The sequence below is a fragment of the Desmodus rotundus genome, chromosome 6, assembly GCF_022682495.2.
Source record: "Desmodus rotundus isolate HL8 chromosome 6, HLdesRot8A.1, whole genome shotgun sequence".
Lineage (NCBI taxonomy): Eukaryota > Metazoa > Chordata > Mammalia > Chiroptera > Phyllostomidae > Desmodus > Desmodus rotundus.
Genome location: NC_071392.1, coordinates 30,262,517 through 30,284,012, shown reverse-complemented (window position 1 = coordinate 30,284,012; position 21,496 = coordinate 30,262,517). Strand labels below are relative to the sequence as shown.

The window sequence follows — 21,496 nt, the reverse complement described above, 5'->3', positions numbered from 1 at the left end:
TCACTGAGGTCTTAGGAGAATTAAGTGAAATGAGATTACTTTTATTGAAATCCGTGGACATTAAAAAGGAAAAGTCATCGAGATAAACCCACTGGGTCTCATTCTACAGGTAAGACAGGACTCTGTCTCAGATGACAGAGGGCACAGTTTTAGACGATGGTTCACAATTCCTTTTTGGATATAGTCACACTGCAAGAAATTATTAACACCGTGGATCCATTAGAAGCCAAATTAAGCTTCTTTCCCATGCCATGCCACTGTCACACAGGATGCATGCTCTGGGCAGATTTCACGCATTTTTGTCATTGGGTTGGCAGAGCTGTCAAATGCCAGTTCTGAAAGATGAGGCTCTCTACAGATGCTTGCCTAACACAGTTAAGCAGAGAAATGAAAATGCAAACAACCCTCGGCCTTTTGTTCTGTGCTAGAAAGCTTCTGTTCGTGCTTTGAAATGCACTCTCCACCCTGCTCCCACTGCCCTGGGCACAGAGAAACACCTCTGACCACGTCAGTCAGGGCTTCCTTGCCCTGTGGTTACTGGTTGAGCTCAGTTAATGGGACCATCAGTGGAGATGGGAGATGAGAGTGAGTGAAGTAGGGGTAATTAAACCTTTTTCAAGTCATGCAGATAGAGAATATGATTAATATTTAGATGGCTTACTAGAGCCAATGCATAGTTATTCATCGCTGAGATACCTGGCCCAAGCCCAGCCTGATGCCAGAGTGCTGAGGGGATTAATGCTTGGGCCCATTTGTAGCCCGTTCAGTGACCCGCTGGGCCACCGGGGAAGCACCACTCTAGTATCCCTAGCACCGTCTGTGTTCACACGGTGTGCTCAGTGAACTTCCCGCAGATGCCCATGCATTTTCAATTCACAGTGAAAACTCACGATTAGTTGTATGCTTCTTATTTGCTTATGAATGAATTATTCCCAGCCCTTTACTATAGCACATAACAATGAGTTCTAATAACTACATAGAAATAAAAGATATGCCTTGCTTAATGCAAGACTGAACTGTAAAACTAAATACGGTTGCACATGTAAAAAAACCTGCTTAAATCAAACAACAGCGCCATGTTCACTATTTATAAATACTACATCCTTAAAAATAAAATTAAAAATAAACAAGGCAGCGCTCACAGGATCCATGCTCACGAGTTCCTCGTCGGGCACCACTTCAATCAGGTGGATGAGAATAGTGATGGAATTCAGGATGTAGGTCAGAAACATGTGCTTGTGTATAGTTACCCGCTGGCAGCTGAGGCTCCTGGGAGGAAAAGTAACAGTATTAACCAGCGCCCAAATGCTAAAGTACCTGGGGAAAAAAACATTTTGGCAATATTTGTAATACTGCCTTTAGCAATAGTTGAGAGAACATGTTGAAATAAGTGAGGCTGGTCCCATCAATAAGGCTTATTGTACTTTTCTGTGTGATGTTTAAAAACAGTTTTCTAGTCAAGGGAGCTCATAGTTTTCAGTCCTCAGGTGACTCATACAAGTGAAAGGGTGCGTGATAAAATCACTTTTAATTATAACAGATGTGAAATTACTTGAGAAGAGAACTCTTACCAGAGAAACCATCACGGTCTGGCGTGTGCTTCAGATGAAAAGTCGACCCTTTATCGATGTGACCAGGCAGGAATCGTGTGGCAAATGAGATAACAGGGCATGAAATCTGAACTAAGGTGGCCCGTGACAAAGTGCTGAATCCATGTCCTTGACCCATTACATACACAGGCTTTATTAAGTCTCCCTTCATCCCTCTCTGTGGATATTTCTTCTAACGGCTTTTTAATTCTCATATTCCAACCAGAATCAACTTTGTGGTTCCTACTTTTCACTTCCTCCTGATGGTGGAGCTCAGACACAGGCAAAGAATTTCAGATACGCTCAGACTTGATCTCACTACGGGGCATGTGTGGTTTGGATCTGACCATACCTGTCCTCGTTGGCACAGCCACTCCCCACCTTGTGGGGGCTAAGCAATTTGTTGGGTGTTTTTTGTTCATTTGTCTTCCACTTCATAAACTTGTGATATACATGTATGTGAATGCTCATTAGTGTAAATATCTTATTTCACTATTTGATGCAAATGATGAAAGCCTGTAGAATGGCTCCAACAAAATTGGAATGATTATCTTAGATAAATAAAAATCTTGTATTCACCATATTTGATCCAGTTAAAAAATGTTTAGCATCATGTAAAAATCTATGGCATTAAGTTAACGATGCTAAAAATTAATCCTAGTAACTATCCCTAAAAGGTTTTTCATGGAATAAAGTTAGAGTAATAAGAACTTTGAAAAGAAAATTCTGAGGAAAGATGAAATATGAGAATGGTCTAGATTTACTTAAAAGGCTTTTCCTACATTTCCAAATCAAAGTAAAATGAGTTGTTAATTGTCTGTAGTAAAAAGCAAGTTTAAGTAATGAGAGAGTGTGTTATAGTGTATTTTTAATTATTGTAGCTACATTTTTCAACCTTTCAGGAACCACACACAAGCATCAGTAAAGAGCTAATAAAAATATTTTAAAATTTGCAACTTGTCGATCAGGGGTAGAATGTAGAATGGGGTTTACAGAACTTTCTCTCTCTCACACACACACGACCGTGTACTACTTTATTTAGCAGCAGAAAAATCTGTTAAATAAACCGGACCTAATTAATTTTATACTAGTGCTATGAAAGTAGGTTGCAAATTTAAGGATTTAAAAAGAAAAGATTATGCATGTAGAACATCGTACCCATTGATACTGCATATACTCTTCCCTGCTGCCCAGCTGAGCCTGTCACCTGCCATCTCCCAGACAGTCGGAACAGCATTTGTAATTCTTCTCAGTGGCAGGCAGCTAGCTGACGACTCGTGACTGGATTCAGCCTGGCTTAAACCTATGACAATTGACACTGCCCAGAACTAAGCAGTGTGGGTGAATGTTTCACACAGTGCTGCCATTCCCGTGCCTGGTTTTCTTTTGATCAGGGGGAGTTCAATGACCTGCCGATATACAACATTAACTTACAGGGCTGGCTAATGTTTAATGTCCTGTGTATTTACCTCAGTGTCCTGAGGTATTTATTTACTGTGGTCAAGTGCGGGGGAAAATGGACAGCATTCCAAGATCAATCATGCCGTTGCTTACGGTGCTGTATTTTGATCATTGTAATTGAAAATACTCTTATTGTAATTCTAGTCATTAATCCCTCATGTCTCATTGCTTTGCTTATGTCTTTCTCCTGTTACACTATGTATGAAAGGAGCTCATTCTCTGTTATTATTTGCTATCTAGTTAAAAAAATATTCAGTAATATTGCTAGATCAATGTAGGAATCTTGACTACATAAGATCTAGACATAATACATAATTATGATATAAAATATAGACAAAGATTAAAAAAGAATAAAAAAGAATAGTTGTGTTAAGGGTGGGTTTACAGGTGCTTCTCTTGGTTTCTTCAGTGTCATCATAATATTTTAGCAAAAATCAAATTAAAATCCTGCTTATGAATCACTATATATTTAATTACATAACACATCTCCAAAGTGTGGAGCATTGTTTGTAGCTTGGACTACGAAGGAGCTTTTCCTCATCATTCTTCATCTTCTGGAGGGCAGGCCCCTTGTAGTACAGGCTCCCCCTGCTAGGGGAGTGTTCTAGGAACTCATCTGTGTCAGTGTACCAGCTGGCGTTGTTTTGAGAGGTTGTGTTCGGCTTCAGTGATTTTTTTTTTGAAGACTCACCATGTTTCCCTGTTTCATGACGGGTGATTTACGAGTATACAGGGTCCTGAGTGGACAGCAGTTTTGACCAAAAACAGCATGACCCCCGTGCCCCACCTTCCCTATTCACCTGATCTTGTCCTAAAAAGGGAACATTGTGCCGATGTGGAAGGGGTGAAACAAAAAATGGCCGAAGCACTAAAAGGCATCAAAATCGATGAGTTCAAACACTCTTCTGAGCAGTGGAAAAAAGTCTCGATAGGTGTATTGCATCAAATGGAGAGCACTTTGAAGGTGACTGAAGTTTAAACGTGAGAATAAACACACAATTTTTTATAAATAAATTCTGGCCTTTTCGGGTCTCCCCCTTGTAATTCCACCACAACTAAATTAGTGACAGGAGACCCCATGGTAATGTAGAAGCCGGAAATCTCATGAAAGGGTAATGTAGTACCTCCTGCCTTTGATTTAAAGAAAATATACAAAATTTAGGACATTTTTAGGACCAAATTTAATGTATATTACTATCTCTCACATACACTATAAAGTCATTCCTGAAAATACAGAATCAACGTTTTAAATTCTCCATTACTGTGAAATCGGTATCTATATTGATCCCATCATTTCACCACGGTTAACACAATCAAGTGTACAGACACAGAGTCGGAATAGAAACCCCACAAATTTTATTCCTCACACTGTCTTAAAAGATATTTGTAGTTAACAATGCTAGGTTTGTAAGGGCAAAAAATTGACACTTGACACCAGCCATCTTCTTGCAGAGATTCTCCTGGACCCTGGCTGGGTGAGTCAAGGCCAGAAGGGAGGAGACTCACCTTCCTTCTCTGGAAAAGTACCATCCTGGCCTCATCAGGCCCACTTCTCTTTTGGCTAAATCTGCTTGTGACATGGCTGAAAATCAGGCAGGGTGCAATTGAACTATTGTGGCTATGGCCTCCATATTTTTGAGTGGGAGTAAAAGAAGGAGGAGGACCCTCTCCTCAGTACTTTGGGGAACCTTAGCCATGGTAATGGAGCCTTTACCTTGCTCACAAAGTGTACTTAGGGGCTTGGGACTGCTTGGTTTTGTGAAGGAGGAATGTTACCCCGAAAGATGATATGAATCTATCTTATTGGCCTTGAAGGTAGAGTTAACAGTGTATTTTAACTAATGTTATTTTGTTTGCTACTTCATGACTCCTATATCTCTCTTATGATTTGCAGAAGATCCTCCCCTGCCCCGCCTAACTTTTACAGAGTTTTGCATTTACTTCGGTAACATAAAGAAGTTGAAAAGCAGAGGCTATGAGGGTACTTACTTGAAGCACGTGAAAATTCCCAGCGAAACCGACAAGGTGGAAAGAGAAGCAGAGTGGCCCACGATAGCCAGGTAGTACAGAATGTAAGCATTCTGGAACAACAGCAGCAACAAACACAGTCACAAAAACAAACAGGTGAATAAGTGATTCTAGATAGGGAAATAGTTTTCCTCTTTTAAAAGGCCTACTAAAATTATAACAAGTATTTCAGAGAATTACTGTATATTAAATTATAATAAACGGATGAACAGAATGAATAGTATAAGATTAAGAATGTGCATGACACTGTGGGAAAAACACAAGACTGGCTTTATCAGAACTGTTCCTTACTCAGAGTATTATTATTAAGTCTTTGTGTGGCTTTCACTCCACCTCCCAGCCGTCTGTAGTCCTCACCTGTGAAGTAGTTTGGTTGGACCAGATGAGTTTTAAAGCAGTATGTGCTACCACTAAGCAATGGCACTGAACACTGGGACACAGAGATGTTGAATGTAAAAGGATGGGAACGATGACCCAGGTTAACCCCAACCATAAGACAACTGGTGTGAGACCACATCGGTGCAGGTGTTAAGTCAGGAAGATGCCACAATTTTACATTTCTATGCATCTAATAATATACACTCAAACCATATGAAGCATAGAGGAAAAATTAACACCTCCTAGTAACTGATAGCACACACAGACAAAAATCAAGCTATAGAAGATTTGAACAAATGATTAACAAATTTTACTAATTCACATATAATAAACACTATACCCGACATCTGTTGAATACGCCTTCTTTTCAAGTGCTGACTCAATATTCAAAGAATATTTATCCGAGATGATATATATCAGTCAGTCCAGCAAATCTCCACATAATTCAAATAACTGAAATCTTAAAGACCACATTCCCTGACCACAATAGTTTAGAAATCGTTAATGAAAAAATAACTTGAAAAACACTCATACTGCCGAGAACTAGGCAATACCGTTCTAAATGACTGTTGGGTCAAAGAAGAACTCACAAAGGCCAAAACTTTTTAGATACAGGTGAAGCTGTACATAGAGGGAAGTTTAAGGACTAAAAGGCATGTGTAAAAAATGAAGAAGATTGAAAATCAATGATCTAAATTTCCAGTTATACAAGAATTAAATTAAACTCCAAGAATGTAAAAGAAAGGAAATTGTAATGCTAAAGAGAATTGGAACAATGGAATGAAACAACAAAGATAAAACTTAGTTCTTAAACAAAATAATTTCAATTCTCTCTGGAAAGTCTGACCAAAGAAAAAAAAAACCCAAGAAAAATGAAAATGTACATCAGCACAGAGGTTTAGAGCAGCCTTATTTATTATAGCCAAACAGTGGAAGTCACTCCAGTGTCCATCCACTGGAGCACGTGGGGCATCCACAGAGTGGAATAGAGATACATGCTGAGCACCAATATGGAAAAAAGACAACTGATACTTAAGTGTCCAGTTTTCAGCAAACTGAAGGGCATGATCTAAATGGAAAAGAATTAAGTATACAGGTCATTATCCGTTTCCTTCTATAGTATATACAGTTTAGCTTTCCGGCAGCAGGTACTTTGCAGTTATCACCCATTTCTACGTTTCAGTACTGGCATTCTCAGCAAATACTGCAATTTGAAATAAAGCCTACCTTCAGCTTCTCGGCACTGAAAGCATTACACATACTGTAGTTAGTCGAGGTTTTATTCCTCTCAGGATCTTCAAACCAAGTTCCGTTTTCATCACAGATTCTTGAAGCCTTTTCTGTTAATGAAATATAACAGTTGTTATTACATTACCATTTCAAAATTGCATGAAGGAAAAATAATAAATTAAGGCTTAAAAATCATTCCAAAATGTTATTCCCTTTAGAGAACTTGAATATGAATATCAGTAAATAGAGACTACTGTGAATCTACTAGATTATCGAGATGTTGTAACTACACAAAAAGTTTCAATATGTGCTGTCCCATTTTATCTTCAGCAGAGCCCTGCAAAGAAGACATTGCTACCTCCATTTTCCAAACAGCATGAAGACAGTGAGGAGGGTTATGGAATTTGAAAGGTCAGTGCGGTGGTCTGTCAGACGCTAAAGTGCTAACTACACCGTACCTCCTGTTTTTTAACAGACATTAAACTTATGATTTTAGATAGAAGTATGTGAGAAGAGCAAGACATATTTTCTTCATTTATATGTAATATTTATTTACTAGATTGACTTATGAGACTGCAGTTTTTGTGGGTTAAATGGTCAAACATGGGCAATTTCACATGGTTAAATTCAATGGAGCAAAGAAGTCCACCACTAAGGGATGTATAAAGAAGTCAATTTTGTGCCTCTCAGAAAGATTTCATTATTTATTTATTTATCCATCTAATCCTCACTGGAGGACATTTTTGTTATTGCTTTTAGAGGGAGAGGAAGAGAGAGAGGAAGGGAGAGAGGGAAACATCGATGTGAGAGAGCAGCATCGGTTGGTCGGCTCCTGTGAACACCTGGATCAATTGCTTCCCGCACGTGCCCAGATTGGGGATTGAACCCACAACCCTTTAGTCATGAGATGATGCTCCAACCAACTGAGCCACAACAGCCAGGGCAAAAAGATATCATCTGAATCATCTCTCTTCATTCCACATAGAATATATCAGATTTAGCTTTTGTTAATTAATTAATTGTTGTTAATTAATTAATTAAAATAATTATTTTTTATTTTAACTTATCGGGATTTTTTTTAGTGAGAGGAAAAGGGGAGAGAGAGACATTGATTTGTTGCTCCATTTACTTATGCATTCATTGGTTGATTCTTTGCAGAATTATCTTCTAAATGTTGGTACTAATGATCGTTTAAAGTGGGTATTGCTCTTCCCATTGTACGCAGGAGGAAACTGAGGCTCAGAGAAGTTAAGTCAGTTCCCCTTCTCTACCGAGTAGTATGGCCAGGATCAATCTGAGGTCCACTTGATTCCAAGGCCGTGGCAGGGCTATTAAGCTCTGCATTTAACCATGTAGTCCTGTGGCAAGGTTATTTACACTTCATCCCAGTGACCCAAAGACTCATAAATAATTTTGCTGACTACAAAATAATATTTAAATTCCAATCAAATTTGCTATACAATTGGAAGAAAAATTCTTTTGAATTAAATAAAATCAAAATAATTAAAAAGTAAACATTAAAGTGTTTAAATTTGTCACTTGCCACATTTAATTTATCTCTCCAAAGTACCTCTGCAATGTATATATTGCTTGAGAGATTATATAACATGAATAGGTATAACATGCAAAGGGATTTTACCAATGTATTTGGAATACTCGACAAGTTTTGATTTTTGATAATTTCTTAGGGAAAATATTTTTGAAGCATTTTTCTTCGTTGACAAAAGCAAAGACCTATAGATAAAAGCATCTACAGATAACTCTATTTTATATAGAGTTATATAAATGGCTTCGGCATTTTTTTTTAGCAGAGGGATGTGGAAATCAGAATCACATACTAATATTTGGAGGACACAGGCATCGTTTTAAAGGCTAAGGAGAAAACTCATGTTAAAAAATTATTCGGCTGAAATATCATTAAGATCTGATAATATTTAAAGATAGTTTTCTATCAGTAGTTTTGGCAAGTCAATCAATATGCTAGGGGACAGTATGGAAATCTTTTTATCTTTGGCAGTTTTTAGATGGAATTTATAATTTTTCTTTGTATTACTGAAACAGATACTACCAGACTAAACACAAGATTTAATCTGCAAATTGGATATTTGTTTCTATGTTTACTCTAACAATGATTTAAAATAGATGCAAAAACACATTTTCAAACAAACAAGGTTTTCAAACAACCCATTAGAATCATCATTGCTTAATGTAAATCTGTTACAAAGTTAAATAGAAAATTTTTGAATTATGAATGTACTGAGACAACCATTTGACAGAAACTATGTAAATAAGTGGATATCAACAACGTTTCAAAGACAGCTAGCACTAACCAGCACAGAAAATTTGGCATTAGAAACTGGTCAATGAATGGTTCTGTTCATCTTATTTGTCAATGATGACCATTCCAAGTTTACTCGCAATTTTAAAAAGTGGCTTGTAATGCAGCATTTTATTGTCAGAAGTAGGTTTTAGTTTTACTAAAATAAACACATTTTGGTTTTAACAACGTTGTGTAACTATGAATGGCAAAATGTATCACACAGAAGAGATGTGTTCGTCCTGGAGCCATTCCCGTCCGGGGCAGGTTGGCAGGACACATCACTGCTTTGTTTTGGTTTAACTGAAGTGCGGACATAGGCATCTCCTGCTCCGATTGTCGCAACCATTAAGAATTTGCCTTTTTCCACCTGGCAAGTCTTTCAGTGTTTGAAGAGAGAATATGTGTATTCTGATTTCCCTTTCCACACCAAACCCTTTTGCTCCCACCCACAGCTCGTGGTCCTTCCACAGCCTGGAGCCTCCCTGGGTGTGCTCAGGTAGCGGCGGTACTTCCCTCTAAAGTATCCTAAGTTTGGACTGGCCAGTGGAGAGGACAGCATGCTTCCCTCACTCTAGATTCACAGGGAGGAGCTTTTCACAGGTATTCAGGCCCAACCTCAGGGATTCAAATTTGACCGGTCTGGAGAGGCAGCAGGCATCGGTGGTTTTACATAGCTCATTAACTCCAAAGGGTGTCAGGGTTGGGAGTCACTCACTGTCTTAACCCATCTCAGCGCCATGCCATCCATGCGGATGCAGTGTTTGACTCCAGGAGTGAGTGGCCTTGAATACCTCCTTGCTAAATTTGCTTCTTACACTCTAGCATATTCCTTCAGGCTATTAGCCTCTTTTGAATCTCAGCACTGTTATTCACTCTTCCATGACCTGCCTGTCTTTGTACCAAGCAGGTTGTCTAAAATGACATCTCTGCCGTTTCATTGAACTGTTTTGTGTATCATGCAGATACATAGTTTTAGGTTAATGGTAACATCCTAAGGACTTTGTTGACTATGGGGATTTTTAAGAAGTGCTTTCTTGTGAAGTGGATTTGTCCACCAGACGAGGAAGTTCTACCTAAAAACCAGGCTGAAAAGATGGATCGATGCCTGGAAATCCCTGTTTAGCTGACCTAAAACTTGCCTTTTAGTTAATAATTATGGCCACTTTATGTAATATATATAAAAGTGTTTTGAAAAGTAAAAAAAAAATAATATTCAATGAAAAGTATTCCTAGGTTACTTTCATAATGAAAATGAATTTGGTATTGCTATTTTACTTAACACACACGTTGACTGCTTATAGGCGGGACCCAGAGCCAGGTGTTAGTATAATGCATTTTCACAGCATTCTTTTTATTTTCTGAGCATATTTTAATAATCTGCTGGAACAGAAATCTGGTATCTACAGTTAATACCTTCTGATTTACGTTCCCTTACACAGCATGGTTTTATAGGATTTTCAACATTGTATAAAATTTATATTGTACATGTTATACCAGCCTGGGGTTTACAGAGTCTAGATCAGGCATTCGCATAAGTCACCAAAATGTGAGACAATTAAAAATGTAAAAGAGCCACCCATTTAAAAAAACTGTTCTGTTTCAGAAAAATTAATGGACATTTTAATTAAAATTTAATATTTAAAATATATAAATAATTAATTTTAACTCAAAATGTAATCAAATTTATGATCAGTGTGCACAACTGACAAGTAATGTGACTTAAAAAATAAGGACAGCCTGTAATATTTGTGAAATCATGTAATTTCACTCATGGAAATGCCTCAGAACACGTTGCAATGTGTAGAGTATGACTAGGTAGGTGTATTTTATATCTGATGCAAACTCTAAAAGCTTCCTAGCAAAACAGCAAATAAAAATGAGCATCCTACCTGTGGGATCAAAGTCTGGAAAGTAGTCAGGGCAGTGTTGGTGGGATGTCACCCCAGCCGGTGTGTCGTCCCAGCACAGCCAGCCATCCCAGGTGCGGTTGCAAAAGAGACCTGGCCGTTCAGAAAGAAATGAACAAGCCATTGTCAGAAACTGCGGAACCCTCCGCAGGGTTTAATAGTGCACAGACGGTTATTCTGGGGCTCTTCCCTTAGAAATACATTTAGAAACAATTGTAGCAGCAGCAACAACAGAATAGTGGCATTAACTTTACCAACTACTAATGGAATTATCATTTTTTCTAGCATTTTCTTCATTTGCTCCTCAAAAGACATACATGTCTTCTGTATGGAATCTTTCACCCCCAAATCTTTTCTTTAATTAATTAGTTAATGAATTAATTTTTAACTTTATTTTTATTGTTGACACTATTTCAGATGTCCCCATTTCCCCACCCTCCTTGCCCACCTCTACCCAGATGTTGGCCCCCCTTCCCTCAGGCAGTCAGCACACTGTTGTCTGTGTCCATGGGTTATGCATATATGCTCTTGGGCTAATCCCTTCACTTTGTTTCATCCAGCCCCCCCTACCCCCCCCACCAGCTGTCAATCTGCTCTATGTATCCATGACTCTGTTTCTATTTTGTTCACCAGTTCATTAGATTCCACCTGTAAGGGAAATCATATGATAGTTGTCTCACTGACTGGCTTACTTCCCTTAGCATAATAATTCCCAGATCCACCCATGCTGATAGCATTTCCAGAGCTCCTTCTTTTTTATGGCCGTGGAGTATTCCCTAGCTACTGATGAGCACTGGGGCTGTTCCCAAGTCTTTCCTTTAAAATATCTCTGGAAATGCTGTAAGAAATTCTTGGGACAGAATATGCAAAATCACCCTTGCGTAAGCCTACCTTTACAAAAACTATATGGCTTTGGAACATAAGTATCCTACTAACCACTAGCCTTCAAAGGGGTTGCCTTGGGTGGTTCTATTCTTAATTCAAAGATGATGCAGTTGTTCAAAATTCCTAGTGAAGATGCATTTGCAGCCAGTTGAATTACAATATCAGCAGTCTATTACTTTAGAATCACACTTTATTACTGGCTAAAATAATGTTCAGTTTGATTATGTATTCATCAACATTGGCTCCAAGTGGTTTCTCACTATCTTCAAAAATTAAATCTACACCAGAATATAAATATTTATCTTCATAAAAGAATGAACCTTAGGCTTTGAAGGCAGTTCTCAAAAGAAAAAAAAAAGGAAGAAAGAAAAAGTTTTAAATACTGATCAATAGCGCAAAAGTTCAACCTCCCAAGGCAACTAAGACCAAAGTGAGGGTGGCTGCACTCACTTGGCCTCTGAAAACACCAGTTTTGTGTTCCTATGGTTTCATTTACTTCAGAGAAATGGTTTCTTTTTGGTGGCAAGTTGCATCTAATGCCTTTTCAGGTTTTTAAAAAAACATGGAAACTATTGCAGACAGAAAAATATCATGTATCTATTTTTAATTGACTTGCTTTTTTGTTTAAACAAAAGTGGGAGCTACAAATTAAATTTTTAACTATTTGAAGGCAAACAATGTAGTAATAGACTATATTTACCCCCCCCCCCAAAGAAGATCTTGTTCAGTCTTTTCAAATGATTTAGGGGACAGAGGAAAGAATTTAAAGGGACATAGCAATGCTGGGTCACTCACATCCTCCCTCTCGCTTCCCATGGCCCTCTACAGCTAATCAAATATGCTTGGCCTTGAGAATATTTGGGCAATCATGTAGACCATTCTAGAGAAGTGAGAAATAAACAATTCTGCCTAAGAGATAACTTTTTAAAATTCATCTGGGAACTGGAGGTAGAAAAAGAGAAGAAAAAGCAGGAGTTACCAACTGACAGGTAGGGGAAGGTACTGCCTAATAACCCAAATAAGACCGGGTTTTGACAGGTTCCACACTCTGGCAAATTCTCTGCCCACAATTTTCCAATTCCCTTCCTGTCGTGTTCCAATTCCTTTCTCTCCCTTAGTCCTGTGTTGTTCCTGCATGCCAGATGTGAATACCGAGTTACTGTAGTAATTTTGTCCTAAGAGCAGATGTTGGCCAGAAAGTCTTTGGATGAACTTGAATAAAGAAATTAGACATGTCTGCTGCATGAAATACACAAACATTTCATGGTATGAAAATCATTGGTAAAACTACTGGCATATGAAGTTAAAATTAGTTCGTACACATTTACCCATGGAAGAAGATAAACCTTCAATGGTATTTGAAACACGTGCTAAGGTAATCCTTCTTTTTACCTTCTCCTTGGTATGGGGGCAGCAGTTGCATGCGCTTGTAGCACTTGGACTCGGCTTCCTGCATTTTCCTTCGTCCTAAAACGTACAGAAATGGCTCAGGCTCCCCGGTTGGACTGGTGTCATTTGAAGTGTTGGGGAGGACCAGGGTTGGCTGCTGTATTAAAAACAAAAATCAGTTACTTACAGAGAGTACGGATGGGTGTGCACATAAATAAATGAAATAATAAAAAACTTGAAAACATATATTTTTCCTCCTATAAGCAACAATTGTGCATAGTCTCCATGTAGATAGTTTTGCTTTACAACCATAAGTGTTTATGTTGCATCTACAAATTCTACCTACAGATTCCATATTTGCATTCATTCCATTCAGTATTGGTAGTGTACAGCAGCCATACAAACTCATGCCCCTCTTCATCATATAAGATTGTTTTGATTTTATTATTGCCGTAAAGTTTAGATGCCAACAAAGAAAATAACCTGATTTCCAAACAATACTAATGTTAAATCAACTTTGTTTTTTGGAACTCCTAAGAATCATTAATCAGGTTATTAAAAATAGATATATTAGTGCACTAAATAAGCTTTTTTAAATTGGATTTCTTCAGCTGATTTTTATTTGTGTGTAAATTGTGCACCCTGCCAAAAATTCACCCCATTCATTCCATAGAACAAACACCTCTATTCTGAGATATTCTGCCTTGAATAATTGGCCTGAAGCTCTTTAATCTGTTTAATCAGCATTTGACCTACACAGGGTTATTCATTTTCATTGGTGAAAATCAATGTAAATCTTGAATATTTCTTTCAGCTCTTTTGCACTTTTGGTCCAGGCTGATTGACATTAGTTTTGTCCATCTCAGTTCATCCTCATCACCATTGTAGGTCCTGTTTATCGCTGTTGCTGTGTGTGTGTCTACAAAGGTCACGGTCTAATACATTATCCTAATTTGTGTTCATAGAGATGTCATTTTCTTTTGTGGCTGTGATGTTTCAGTGGTATTTGAACCTGTGATGTTTTAAAAGGTTCTTCATGGGCTTTTTTGGAGAAGACTTGTAAGCTTCAGCCCACCCTGACTTTTCTTCTCTGGAAGTTAGGAATACTCCTTGCTCTCTCTCTATCATATCTGTTGAAGCGCACTGTTATTTAACTTTGCTCTGTCTAAATTATTCTAACACTGAGGTCTTCCCAAATGTATTGAGGGCAGAAGTAGTGTTACATGCTTTTCTCTATTCCCCACAGTCTCCATCCTCTCGTTAAGTTAGCCCGTATGCCCCAGGCCATTCATGACACAGCCTCACTTTTTTCCAGTGTATGTCATTGTGTAGACAGGGCACCCTGCCCTCTGAGACAACACGTCACTAAATGCTAAATTGTACAGTGCATAATACTACAATGAAAATTCAGAGTGGTGAGAGGGCATGGAGTGAGAATAGTCAGGGACTGCTACAGAAGCAAGGTAGGATTTGAACTGGACCTTGAGTATAGGCAGTGTGTGCACAGGCAAAGAGGAGAGGGAAGGCTTTCTGAAATGCTTCTAAGTCTCCAGATAGGAAATGGCATGGATGAGACACTATAAGGAAGCCATCTGACTGGAGGGAGGTCTACTTGAGGGTTAGTAAGGTATGGAGTCAAGGGAAATCAGATAATACAGAACCTGGCAAAACCAAACAGAAATACAAAGTGCTGGGGCCTGAAAGGCTCAATGCATTTTAGCTGATATTATGAAACATTATGGTAATTAAATGATATTTTGTAGCTTTTGATCCTTGAAGGCTGTGAGTGGAGAGTGTTAGTAAAATTCCTGTGGTAGGCATCAGATGGCCAGTGACAAGTGGGAGAGACCAGCTGGGAAGCTGACAGTATGGACTACAAAGATCATCTCATGATGGAACAAAAAAGAGCCCCTCTCGGTTCTTTCTCAAATAATAAAGACATGAAGGCATATTTGAATATAAGGAATGGAGAATAGTATTAGTCAAGTAGCCCAGATATTTTAGTCTACATTACTGGAGAAATATGAAGTTTGAAGTACTGAGAAAGGGGAGAAGTTTGGAAAGGAAAAGCTTCCTGTGGGTAAGAAGGTAAGTTCCCTCATAGACTTGTTTTGGAGACGCCAGCAAGCTTTTGAGTGGAAGTTGCTTGCAAACAGAAGAGGGGAATGATTATTACTGTTATTACATTAGTGTTATAACTGTAGGTGGGCACTTGTGAATATAGTTGACACTATTCTTTAAATGTTAGGGTCATTTCTAATTTTAAGGCCTCTTGAATTTATGACAGAGGAAAGAGAAATTAATTAACCAACAAAAATGATTTAAAATGTACAAATCCTTTACTGGTGTAGAGGAACGCCTTTCTATTGTCATATGGCGCTTTCCCCACTGGTTTTAAGATCAATCCATCAGCAAACAGTCATTGAATGCACTGTCCTAGAGGCTGAGGACCCAGTGCTGGATAAAACAAGCATGGACCCTACCCTCACAGAGCTTACAGTTTAGCAAGAAAGATCAACTCTGTATTTCCCAGTGCCAGGAAATAGGAAAGGCAAAGAACTGTCAGTCATTGAATGTTCAAATATTCCATCAACAAGTGGAACATGGTTTGGGAGTAAAAACAAGTATTTTAAAGAGATTTAATGTAATGCTTTTTTTTTTTGGATTTTATTAGCCTAACATTGTAAAGTGTGTGTTAATAATGATGTGTGTGTTAATAATTTGACTGAGGATCATGTAACTGTGATCTTCAATCAATCACGGTGTCCTCACAGTACAAGATATTAATGACTGGTGCGGCCTATGCATCTATTTTAGATTCTTTGTGCCTCTGTTATTAGAATCTTTAGTTAATATGAGAATTATCCCTTGACCTATTACTTATTTCTCACTATCTTCAAATCAAATTAGATGATGGACTGTGTCATCTATAAATCTTTTCTGTCCCTTCTATTAGATATTTTAGACACTAGGGACTATTTTGCTTAAGCTTGGCGTTCTTTCCAGAAGTAGAATTCTGAATTCTATCTTTAAATGTACTGGGCAACCAATTCAAACATGTCCCTGCACTAGTTGGAAATTCTAGTGGAAGCCATGGGGAGGCAGTGTGCGCAGGTATCAAGGAGAAAACACCGTACTGGTATTTTCAATGACAGTGTTATTTGATTTAATGCGTTTTAACATCAGTAGTAGTGGCTATAGGAGCATCTGAAAGGGCAGGTGAATTTCATGCAGATGACAGCAGAGTCAATCCTATCATTCTTGCAGCGTTGAAACAATCGCCAGTGAACTTGGTTTGGAGCCGGTTCAGTGGAGATCGTTTCGACACTGAAGGAATGAAGAATTAGAACCTTGTTGTTAGGTGAGCCATAATATTCTGAGTCCGCTCCTGGACTGGCTTATGTTTGAGCATGGAATTTTTGACGATGAAATTTTCAGGTGGTAGATGAATATTTCAGTGACTGTCTTCTGAAAATAACACACATCCAGGCGTTCTGTTATATATGTATATGTAACAGATACGTTGATACAGACATATATATATATATATATATATACTTGTCTGTAAGGCAAAAAAATATATAAATATAAATTAACTCATTTATATATAAATATATAAGTATTTTTACAAATATACAATTATATATAAATATGCATAAAATATATACTTATATTTACAACTATTTATATATAAAATATTATATATATAATTCCAATCACAGAATTATTACTGCCTCAAAAGAACACGTATGTAAATTTCATAAAACTCATTAAACATATTAAACTTTTTGCTGATGATTCCATACAAATAAAAATTGCCAGTGAGGTGTTATCATTTTCAGCAACAAAGAATGTCAGTAGTGATAGATAAAACTGACAAGCAATGTAAAAGCCTTCAAAATATTCTACTTCTCATGTGTGATATTCATGCTATATATTTGGGAGATGTATATAAATATATGATTTTGTGATCACGTGAAGGTCGAAATGAGACACTAAAGACATACCGTTTTTTTGAGTGAAGGTTGGCGTTCAGTGTTTTGCATACAAGCTATCTCACGTGAATCTTCCAAAAGAAAAAACCAACCTCTCAACTGTTGTCCTATGCAGCCGTTTAGTGGCCATATACATGATGTGACTCCTAAAGGTTCCAGTAAATGGCAACACCCATATGACCACCAAGCTGCCACTGACAGCCGGAGTCCGCAGCTGACACATCGCGGGTTCTTTGCGCTAATAAATACTTTGAGTGCCTCTCACACGCTGGGCACCGGTCTAGGTTGTGGAGATTCGGCAGCGAACAAAACTGTCAGGGCCCCTGCTCTCGTGGAGCATACAGTCTAGTAGGTGTCACCCAGGCTGATCGTGGAGTCCAGGGGGGAAGCCATCTGATTTGAATGGTCATGTGCTCAGGCAATTCTTACTTTGATGTAAGACAATCAGCCTACTTTTGTGTTATTTGTGGTTTCTAGAAGTACAGAGACAGGACAAGTACAGAGCTGTTCTGTGTAGAATTTGGAGAAATGGTCTGTCTCTGCAGAGGTTCGAACCTGCTTACATCGGTCCTGGTTCTTCCAGGTGGGATCAGATAGCAGGTTGATGTCTAATGTACTTTCTACCTAAGCAGGAGATAAACATCAGAACTGCTGCATATGTGATACATTCAAAGCAAATAGGGGAACACAACAACAAAATGCTTCTCAAAAGAACCTAGTTTGTCCACTTCTTCAGTGTCTTTGTCATTGTCATCATCATATTATGATCACTAGCATTTTCTGAATGCTCACTGTGTGCTAAGCACTGTTCTAAGCCTATTGCATTATTGAAGATCAGGGAGAGGAAATTAGTGGGTGGCATTAATTAATGTAGATAAGGCTAATGGAATGTCATGACTCAAACTGCTACTTTAAAGTCCATTTGGAAATCAGGTTGGTAGAATTCAATGAATACACTGGTAGTGCTTTTTCACAATAATGTATCTAAGAAGTGACATTTTTGGAGTAACTAAAATCAATGTCATTTTGTTTAAAAATGTACTTTTCTCTGAGGGGTATCAATATGAAACATAATCAGTGCTGTAAAAGGAAATTGATGGATCAAAAATGTCTTATGGACAAATCCTTCAACTCAAATATATAATCCAAATTCAGACAGAAAAGCAACTTCATGTATTGAAAACAGCACAAAATCATTGATTTGCCCTGTGTAGTTGTTTGCTAGTAAAGAGATGTCCACAAACCATCAATCATTTTTGTCCATGGCTTATGCAAATATATGAAATTTTTTCAATCTTTGAATTTTATAATTTACTAGGTAAAAGTTTTGAATAGAACTGATCTACTTTAGTTTTATAACACACCAAAAATTACCTGCAGCCTTTGTAATAAAAAAGGTGATGAGATAATAATGCAAACTATCTTGTTATTATCTAGTAGTTATTTTACCTTTCATTCTATCAGTGTCTAATATAATTATATGAAATAAAATGACTTATAAATATTCACATATAATTGATCAGCTAGGATTTTATTTGAGCTATAATGATATCAATATATGAATAGGATGTACCAATATTTCTGCATGTATAGACTAGCACACAAGATATGGGAATTTACAGGCAAAATAAAGTATTTTAATAGTTTCTATAATATTCTTGTTTACATGTTTTCATTATATTTCCAATGGCATAAAAGTACCTGCATTTCTAAATACTGGATTACTTTTAGCAAATTATATTGTACTTTATCTAAAGATTAAAATAATATGATAGTCTTACATGATGAAATTAAGCCTACTCATTACCCAAATATTCCCATAAATCATTTATAGGTGTAAAAGGCTACATCAACAGATAGTCCCATAAATTATTTATTTGATGTATAGCATTAAAAAATAAAAATTCCCTTCAAAATTAACTTAACATTTTTAGAATATTAGTACAATAATATTTTTCCTTGAATAATGTGAAGTTTATGCAAACTCATGAAAGCCCGTGCAGTTTTTGTTTGGGTAAGTACAGCAGTATCAGAAACTAAGTGACCTTTCCTGGCAGCTACAGTTCGCTGCACAATGTTGTTCTGATGTGGCAGAGAGGATATCAACTGAGGCAGCTCCCGATTTGTTTATTGAAAATTTACTTATCTCCCTTTGATGTGCTATTAAACTGTTGTGATAGTGGGCTAGCAAAGTTGACAAGAAATAGGCATCGATAGGGTGTTCTAAGACAGTTATAGTTCTGGCTACTGGCTAAATCATCTATGAATAAAACTATAAAATGACGTAAAGTGGACCTGATTTAAAAGGCTGGGGAATCATGGAATGATAGTGGTATGTTAAGACTTAAAACTCTTGGTCAGTTTTGGATAAGAAATGCATTCGAGGATCAACAAACAGATTGAGAGTTTCGATGTTTTAAAAAGACAGTGGCCCAGAAACTATAACTCATATTCACATGTCTAACATGAAAGACATTTTATCCAGAACAGTATTAACCTTCACTATTAATTTACAAGATAATAAAGAGATGTCTCAAATTAATGCTAAAGTTTTGTAAACCAACAAGGCTCACATTTCTGGGTAAACCTAACACTAAATTACATCAACAGAAGTTCTGTGGGGAGGTTTCTTAACAAAATATTGAGATAATGATAGTTTTGAGGAACTTAGTTTTGGCTTCTGGAGAACAATGTCTACCACTACTATAACGTCCACTCACTCATACCGAAAACAGTCCTCCATATTTCAGCATTCTTGACTGACATAGCTTAGAATAATCTTGTTTTACTTACACATAAGAAGATGAATACTATGAAGCAGCAGTGATTAAGTGAGAACGACATCTTTCCTCTTGAACTGGATTTTTTAATCCCTAGAAAAAATAACAAAGACATTTAAATTGATATAGCTTTAATATTGATTATAGTTTCTCTTCCTTGTCTTTCTATTTCACTTGAAGAGAATCAGTGTCTCAAGTCACCCTGAATAAAACCCATGTAAGTAACGACAGTATGCTTGTAACTTCCTGTTCCATTGCCTTTCCTGTCCTCCAGAACAGACTCTTGTCCGGTCGCTGTCTAAAGTCCTCCCGAAGGCATTCTGGAGCCACCTTGACATATCAAGACCAAAACTAAGAATCCAGAGACATCAAAAGCAATCAACACAGACTTCAGTGAGTATGTGGCACCCACAGACCTGCTGAAGATTTCAATGGGAACATCCAAAAAGTCACCTCATGGAGCCTGAACAAATAAAATCTGTGGCCTGTAAAGGATTCAGTCACATCTTCTGGGTAATTAAAATGCCAGTTTTTATTTAAGCAGTCTTACTTGGAGCCTTGAATATTTTTCTTTCCTACAACATTTTCTTCAAGCTTCGAGTTGCTATTAAGAACAAATTTCTTCCACAGCAAGGACTCAGTATGGCACCGAACAGGTCACCATTCCTACTCAGACCACAGCAGACTGCTTTGTCACAGACATCAACAGTTTTGCATGACTGCAGGTAGTTTTACGTAAGAAAAGATAATAAAGGGGTAAAACTTAAAAAATATATATATTTCTTTTCATCAATGGGATTTGTGTGAAAACTATATTTCAACTAGGGGTGAGTAGTTGTAATGGCATCTAGAATGTATGCTTATTGTATCACTTACAGATTTTATATATTCTGTTTGGTGTGAATTAGCATCTACACAGTGTGCCTAACAGACTTGTCCCCCAGAGTAAGTTGGATTAATTTACAAAGTTTGTCTTTATTAACTATATAAGTTTGTAGACTGTAAATAATTTGGCATTGTGTGTCAAAATCCTTAAAACATCCATGCCCTTAGACCAGTTTTTTTCTCCCTCTGAAGGACAGAATCATAAATTATCCTAGGTTTAATTATGGATATATTGTTTACTGGGGTGGGATTGGAACTAATCTAAATGCTCAAAATAATAAATTTGTCAAACAAACGCTGGTACATCTATGCTATGGAATACTATGCAACCATTAAAAATGTGTGTTAGAATATTTAATTACCTAGATAAATCCTTTATGGTACATTATATTAATTTAAAAATTACTAAAAATTACACAATAAACTATCACTTTATAAACATATTTTATATGTGCACAGATGAAAGGTTTATAGAATAATAAAATTAATAGTTTGATTTCTTATTAAACAGCAGGCACTATCAGTGTATTACTGTATTTTGTTGTGTATGATGTGCACTTTTTTCCCAAATTTTTGAGGGAAAAATAAGGTGTACTACACATGGGTAGTACTAATTCTGTATCTTTAGAAATGTTTTTAATACTTTTTA

At 37.2% G+C, this 21,496-nt stretch overlaps 1 protein-coding gene across 1 annotated transcript in view; it reads right to left on the bottom strand.

The window, feature by feature from the left end:
* The window catches only part of CALCR (calcitonin receptor), a 71,139-nt gene that overhangs the window by 13,983 nt on the left and 35,660 nt on the right, over positions 1-21,496 (bottom strand). The window contains exons 3-8 of the mRNA XM_024577266.3: positions 19,976-20,055; positions 13,191-13,344; positions 10,896-11,006; positions 6,684-6,796; positions 5,040-5,131; positions 1,143-1,269 (exon numbers count right to left, since the gene is read on the bottom strand). Coding sequence (XP_024433034.2) covers positions 1,143-1,269; positions 5,040-5,131; positions 6,684-6,796; positions 10,896-11,006; positions 13,191-13,344; positions 19,976-20,055 — 677 coding nt within the window. The remainder of the gene's footprint in view (positions 1-1,142; positions 1,270-5,039; positions 5,132-6,683; positions 6,797-10,895; positions 11,007-13,190; positions 13,345-19,975; positions 20,056-21,496) is intronic.